This window comes from Rhinopithecus bieti, unplaced genomic scaffold (genome assembly GCF_001698545.2).
Source record: "Rhinopithecus bieti isolate Rb0 unplaced genomic scaffold, ASM169854v2 scaffold_17222, whole genome shotgun sequence".
In the NCBI taxonomy this organism is placed as follows: domain Eukaryota; kingdom Metazoa; phylum Chordata; class Mammalia; order Primates; family Cercopithecidae; genus Rhinopithecus; species Rhinopithecus bieti.
Window position 1 is genome coordinate 375,041 of NW_016808807.1, and position 7,540 is coordinate 382,580.

Consider the following 7,540-nt stretch of genomic DNA (forward strand, 5'->3'; position numbering starts at 1 on the left):
TATGCCATGTTGGTGTGCTGCACCCATCAACTCGTCAGCACCCATCAATTCATCATTTATATCATGTATAACTCCCCAATGCAATCGCTCCCTCCTCCCCCCTCCCCCCTCCCCATGATAGGCCCCAGTGCGTGATGTTCACCTTCCCGAGTCCAAGTGATCTCATTGTTCAGTTCCCACCTATGAGTGGGAACATGCGGTGTTTGGTTTTCTGTTCTTGTGATAGTTTGACAGTTCTTTTCTCAGCACATTGGCAACATTATTCCAGTCGCTCAGGCTTCCATGTTTTTTGTTTGTTTGTTTTTTGAGACGGGTTCTCTGTCGCCCAAGCTGGAGTGCAGTGGTGTGATCTCGGCTCACTGCAACCTCCACCTCCCTGGTTCAAGCAATTCTCCTGTCTCAGCCTCCTGAGTAGCTGACAGGCATGTGCCGCCATGCCTGGTTAATTTTTTTTTTTTTTTTTTTTTTTGTATTTTGTTTTGAGGCGGAATATCGCTCTGTCGCCCAGGTTGGAGGGCAGTGGCGCAATCTCGGCTCACTGCAACCTATGCCTCCCGGGTTCACGCCATTCTCCTGCCTCAGCCTCCTGAATAGCTGTGACTACAGGCGCCTGCCACAATGCCCAGCTAATTTTTTTTGTATTTTTAGTAGAGACAGGGTTTCACCATGTTGGTCAGGCTGGTCTCTTCCATTGTTTGAGAAGTCAAAGTGAGTTTAATTGCTGTTCCTTTGTCTTTTATCTCTGCCTGCTTTAAATATCTTGTCTTTGTATTTAGCTGTTTGCAGTTTCGCATGATGTGCTTCGTCGTGGGTTATTGGTCGTTTGTCTTATTTGTAATTGGTTAGATTTCTTAGATCTGAGGTTTGATATCTTTCAACAAATCTGAAAAAAATCCTTAGCTGTTATCTCTTCAAGTATTTCCCCTCCTACATTTTCTGTATTATATTCCCAAATTAAATGTGTATTAGTCTTTTCCACCCCAGCCTCAATGTCTCTTAATCTCTCTTTTACACGGTCGTCTCTTTGTCCCTCTGGGCTGCATTTTAAGTAATTTATCTGGAGCTGTCTTACAATTTGCAGAGTCCCTCTCCAGTTGTTTAACATGCTCTTTAATCCATATTAAATTTAACTCATAATTCTAATATTTTTATTTCAAGAAGTTCTATTTAAATCTTTTCCAAATTTTCTTGGTTATTTTAAAAAGTATTATCCCTGCTCATGTTTTCATGTCATTATTAATGTCTTAAAACATCTAGAAATTTTTATAGTAACCCGGTGTTGGTCATTCAAGGAGCTGTGGTATGACGCTGCTGTCTTCTTCTTTCTTCTTGTTCTCGTTCATGGTGCCTTATCTCCCTGTGTGGTTTTGTGAGATTTGACCATGTGAAACTCCATTATTTGAGGTTCTTTGACTCTGGAAATTCTCTGCAGCCTAAGTTGAAGCTCAGATCGTCCAGGAAAACCACACTAACCACAGACTGAAGTGTTCGACCACTAACATAATTTGAAGCCTAGCTCTAAAACTGTCTGAAGAGTGGCTTCTGCTTAAGAATTCTCAAGGAATTTTCTTCTTCTACACAGCACCAATGTCAAGGCAGGCAAATTCCCTTGCTGCCCCCTTCTGTAAGGTTAGGTAATCATTTACCTTTACTGTGAGAGTGTAACCCTTGCACATTCCAGCTTTATAGTGGTATCTCCATGACACTCTCCACTGCTGTGGATCCACTGTCAGCAACATTTTGGTTCTGTGTGTTGCAAGGATGTATCCTCAGTGGCCATGGAGGGTGTGCAGCAAGCCACTGGAGGGATGCAGATCAAGGCTTCACTTAGACCAGAGCCCTGCTTGATTACCTTTATTTGCTTCCATTTCCAAGTAGGATTTCAGTGTCATAAAAGAGCTTTCTCTACTTAAAAACTGTCAAAATGGTGAAAAACATCAGTTGAGGTCCTCTGAAAGGCCCAATTCCACTATTATAATGTGCTGTTCTAAGAAGTTAGCCATAATTGGACGCTGCTGCATTCAACATATGATTTTTAACCTCAACTTGCCAGACTGTGGACTCAAGAACTCTAGGAAACGGTAAAGAGGGCCTGGTGCCTCCTGGATGGGAGGTGGCCCCGGACCGTGCCCAACAGCTGCCGGTAGTGGAGCATGTACAGGTATGGGAGTATGGCACGGGGAAGCATCATGAGTACCTCACTGTTAGCTGCCAGGAGCCATTTGTGAGTCCCAGAGTCAATGTGGTTGTACCTGGTTAGCACCATGTCCAGGGAGAACACCACCCCTGTGCTCACATACAATGTGATCAGCACTGAGTGGATCAGCAGGGTGCCCCTGGCCCGGGAATAGCCCTGCCCCCAGATGCCTGAAGTCTTGGCCTCTGCATAGATCCTCCAGAAGCAGTAGGCAATGAGAGCCGTGCAGAGGAACAGAACGCACAGAATGGAGGTGTAGGTAACAATGACCAGGGGGCCGCATCCCTGCTGGGTGCCCATGCTCAGTGGTAGGATGCATGAAGCTCCTTGCTCCTCCAGCTGGGCATCCTGCCACTTGCTGAGCCAAAGAAGGAATGCGGGGAAGCAGAAGACCACCAGCCAGATGAGGGCCACTGCCTTCCAGGCAGCCCCATGGGACATGAAGGAGAGGTAGCACAGAGGATGGATGACTGCCAGGTAGGTGTGCAGCACAGCAGCTGTGAAGGACAGGATGGTGCTGGTGCAGGCGGCAAAGACAGCATCAGTGAGAATGCCACAGGCCATGCGGCCCAGCTCCCAGCCACCCAGGCTGCTGGAGGAGATAAGCATGTGGAGGAGAATGTAGGTCAGGTCTGAGAGCAGGATGTTGGCCAGGAGCAGGTAGTGGGGCTCCTGTCACAGCCGTTGGTTCCGCAGGATGGTCACCAGCAGCAGGGGGCTCACAGCCAGTGTGGCTGCAGCCAGCAGGCTCGAGGGAAGGAAAAGCCAGTACAGCATGGAGCTGTGCACCCTGAGGTCCCTCAGGCCCAAGGATGTGTTGCTGGCTGCTTGGGGCATGCAGGGTGTCTTGCTGATGAGCTGGATCAGGGCCGGCCAAGCTGTAGTGCCCACGGGGCAAGGCGCCAGCTCATCCCTCATGCTTCTCGGCAGGAATGGCTGGCTTTATCACAGGTTGTTGATTCTGCATCTGCCCTGAGTGTCGATCTGCCCCAAAGGGGTCCTGATGGCGCCACTCTCCTGTAGAGATGACAGGCTCGGGCAGGCCTTAGGAATGACTGCTTAATAAAGATTTAAAAAAAAAAATGTGAATTCAAACTCATACCTGGCTTCTTGCATTCCCATCTCTGCGACTGTGCAGCTGCATGTGCGTGGATAGACATAACAGATCATCCCACTGCCACCATTTTGCAGTCACTGACCCCTCCAGAAGTGTCCCCTATCTCAGTGGCCCCCAAACCTTTCTGCTTGGTTCACAGGGAGTGTGCAATGGATTCTCACCACACTGGATTATATTCAGTATCAGTACTGCCCTCCAGGAAAGGAAGGAGCAGTTGTCTGGAACTAGGATCTCCGGGCTATGGACCTGGTCTGACCTCTGTCCAGCTAGAGGGTCAGCAAATTGGACCAGGCTGGAGGGTCCTGGGCGCACTCACATTTCCTCACAGAGCCCTGGGTGTGGTCTCCAGCTCAGGGTGACCCTGTGCAAGCGTGTGAGTGTGTCTTCTACACCCCTTCCACTCAGGGCTCCATGTGAGTGTTCCGTGCCCCCAAAGCCTCAGCTGACTTGCGGGGTCGCTGTGTGGTGGAAACGTCCCTTCCTCTGGGGAGGAGGAGGCCCGGTAGGCAGAGACCTCACAGGAGCTAGTGGGGAGGAGTGGAAGGCAGGTTCCCCAGGCACCTGGCTGGTCGGGCATGGGGTGAGCTCAGTCAGGGCCAGTGGCCAGGGTGGCTTTTGGGGATCCCGTTCAGATGAACAAGCTCTCTCGAGGTGTTGGCTGCGTGGCCTTGAAAAGCTTTGTTCCGGTTTCCTTATCTGTGAAACACGAATGCCAACCACACTGACCTCATGGAAACGCTGCGGAAGCCCAGAGGTAAAGGACTCAGCACAGTGCGTAGCCTGAGGTAAGTGCCGAGTCAATGTTAGCTCTCCCACCTACAGCATCCTCCGAGGCTGAGTACCCCCTGCCCACAGATCCCCTGTCATCACTGCAGAACCGGCTGCACTTGACTGCTGGCAGCCTGAGACCCCTGCCCAACACCCACCGCCGGCCTGGCAGACTGCTCCAGAAGGCAGGAGCCGCGTGGGAACAGGCAGGATATGTTTAGGGTCAGGAAGAGGCAGAAATTTCAGACGCTGGGGATGAGACCACGTCCCCCGCAGCCCGGGGACCACGCCCAGAACCGCCCCAGACCACGCCCTCCACACCCCAAGGCCACGCCCGCCGCAGCCCGGAAGCGCGTCCTCCTGTAGGGTCTGTTACAGCAGCTGCCAGGAACAGCAGCGCCTGCGCCCTTACGGCCGGTGACGGTACAGAAACCAAGGGTGGTTCTGAGAAAGCCCGTCTCCCGTTCCAGAGAAACCGCGATGCCATAGGGCGGACCCCGCCTCCCTGCCCCGGCTGCCCTGGCCTGCACTCCTAGGGGTCCCTTGCACTTTACAGATGCCCTGAGCAGTCTAATCGGCCCCAGGCCGGGAGAGGCAGCAGAGCTCTTCGCAGGCCACGCTCTCTGCGCGAGTGTCCTGTATGCTGCAGGGCGGAGGGCCAAGACTAAGCCTGTCTGTGCTGTCCAGCCCAGCAGAACGACCCTCGCCGGCCTTTGGCGTCTTAGAATGCAGATTCCCTAGGAGAGGGAAACTCGTTAAATGACAACCCCTCAGTAAAAATGTGGCTGAGGTGACAAGCAGCAACGTTATGGAAATGGAAAGCGTGTAACTCTATGGTGAAAGAGCCGCTAGGATGCTACAGAGCCTGCCTCCTGCTGAGAATCATCTTAGGACTTAAATAGCCCATAAAACAATCTCAGAGCACCGCGCGGGTGCTGCCCCGAAGGGAACGTCAGTTTGGTGTCACCTGCCGAGGTCCCCTATCCGGGATGCCCTCCTGGGAAAATGCAGACCTGGCCCTAGGGAGTGCAGGAAGTCCGTTTCTTCAGAAGGGAGGATGGGCTTTCCCAGAACCACCCTTAGTTTCTGCACTGTAATCAACCCCAGATGTGGGGTCACCCTGGTCACCTGGTCACCTCCCTGGTTAGGACCCTGCAGCCTTTAACTCCTCTGCCCCGGTTCCTGTAGTCATTATGAGTCAGGACGGGCCTGCTGGCCTTGGGTGCAGACGCAGGGTGGGTGTGCAGCACAGGCTAATGAATCTGACCATAACTTTGGAAGTCGAATCTCAGCCATCCGTAGCACTTCAAGAGCCTGGGGATGCTGGAGTGTCCCTGCCCTCTAGGAACCTGGAGGTAAACTGAGACTGTAGGTGTGCCTAATGCAAACATGTTTAAACCACAGAATGGACATGCTCCTGGGCCCTACCGCTGAGGTGAGGTAATAGTGACCACCCACGGCCTCACCGTGGGACACCTTCTGTGCAGGCACTGAGCACATCTCACAGAAATGACATGCTGCTCTGTGGGAAACTGAAGCCCAGGGAGGTTAAGTGCCTTGCCTAAGGTTACGTCTGTGTTATGAAGAAGCCATCTTTTGGCGGGGCTTATGCCCGTAATCCCAGCACTTTGCACTTTCCGAGGCTGAGACGGGCGGATCACCTGAGGTCAGGAGTTCGAACCAGCCTAATCAACATGGAGAAACCCTGTCTCTACTAAAAATACAAAAATTAGCCGGGCATGGTAGCACATGCCTGTAATCCCAGCTACTCAGAAGCCTGAGGCAGGAGAATCTCTTGAATCCAGGAGGTGGAGGTTGCAGTGAGCTGAGATCAAGCCATTGCACTCCAGTCTGGGCAACAAGAGCGAAACTCCATCTCAAAAAAAAAAAAAGCCATCTTTCCTGAGACATGCAGACCCTGTTGCTATGTCCCCTAGTGGTGGCAGCAGGACAGGAGTTACTCACCGTGGTGCCAGGTTGAGGCTCCGGCAGTCAGAGTGTGGGCAGTGGGCACTGGCAGAGGTGACTGAGACTCCCAGCTGTGGGCCCCCCATCACACAGCAGCTCCTAAAGGCAGCTGGCAGCCAGGACTACCAAATTGAAAAGGATTATCTAAACAGGGGTTCCTGGTTTCCTGGCAGCAATACAGTGTCCCTCAGCAACTAGCCATGTCACCTGACCTAGCTGCAGAAGCAGAGAACATCTCCACCCCTGGGCCCTCATCATTGCACCTGGGTACATGCATGTGTGGCAGAGGTAATGCACAAAGAACGGACGTGGCAAATTCTGGGTACCATTTTACGTTTCCTTTTGCCCTCCAGAACGCTGCCAAGGATCAGGAAATTGACTTCAATATGAGGCCAATTAATTTTCCTAAGGCCACCTAACAAATAAGTGGCGGAGAATAGGCATGTCTCACTCCAAATCCTGTGTTATTTCCATCCTCACACCCTGATCAGTCAGCAGTCATCAACATCGAGGCAAGGCTCTCCACCAGCAAAAAGATTATCACTTGCTGACTGATCAGGGTGGTGATTGCTGAAGGCTGGGGTGGCTGTGGCAATTTCTGAAAATACGACAGTGAGGTTTGCTGCATTGATTGACTCTTCTTTTCATGAAAGATTTCTCCATGGCATGCAGTGCTGTTTGATAGCATTTTACCTACAGTAAATAGAAATTCTTCCAAATCTGGAGTCAATCCTCTCAAGCTCTACTGCTGCCTTATCGAAGAAATGGATGTAATATTTCAACAACATTCACAGTGTCTTCACCAAGAGTAGATTCCATCTAATTAAACCACTTTCTTTGCTCATTCATAAGAAGCAACTCCTCATCTCTTACAGTTTGATCATGAGATTGCAACCATTCAGTCACATCTTCAGACTCCACTTCTAATTCTAGCTCTCTTGCTATTTCTACCACATCTGCAGTTACTTCCCCCACTAACGTCTTGAACCTCTCAAAGTTATCTGTGGGGGTTGAAAACAACGTCTTCCAAACACCTGTTAATGTTGACATTTTGAATTCCTACCATGAATAATGAATGTTCCTCTTGGCATTTAACATGGTAAATTCTTTCCAGAAAGTTTTCAGTTTATTTTGCCCAGTTCCATCAAAGGAATCACTATTTATGGCAGCTACAGCCTTATGAAATGTATTTCTTAAATAGTAAGGCAAAAGTTGAAATTACTTCTTGATCCATGGGCTGAAAAATGAATGTTGTGTTAGAAAGCACATAAACCTTTACCTCCTTATATACATCTCCACCAGAGCTCTTAGGTGCCTTGTCAATGAGCAGTAATATTTTGAAAGGAATCTTTTTTTTTTCTGAGCAGTAGTTCTCAACAGTGGGCTTAAAATATTCAGTAAACCATTCTGTAAACCAATGTGCTGTCACCCAGGCTTTGTTGTTGCATTGATAGAGCACAGGCAGAGTAGATTTAGCATAATTCTTAAGG

At 50.3% G+C, this 7,540-nt stretch overlaps 1 protein-coding gene across 1 annotated transcript; it reads right to left on the minus strand.

Annotated features, from left to right (window-relative positions):
- Window positions 1–662: 662 nt before the first annotated feature.
- On the minus strand, window positions 663–6,132 carry GPR148 (G protein-coupled receptor 148). Its single transcript, XM_017887215.1, is given in 2 exon segments — window positions 663–3,252; window positions 6,048–6,132. A coding segment is annotated over 1 exon segment (1,044 nt). The 5' UTR covers window positions 3,116–3,252; window positions 6,048–6,132; the 3' UTR covers window positions 663–2,071.
- Between the last annotated feature and the right edge of the window lie 1,408 nt (window positions 6,133–7,540).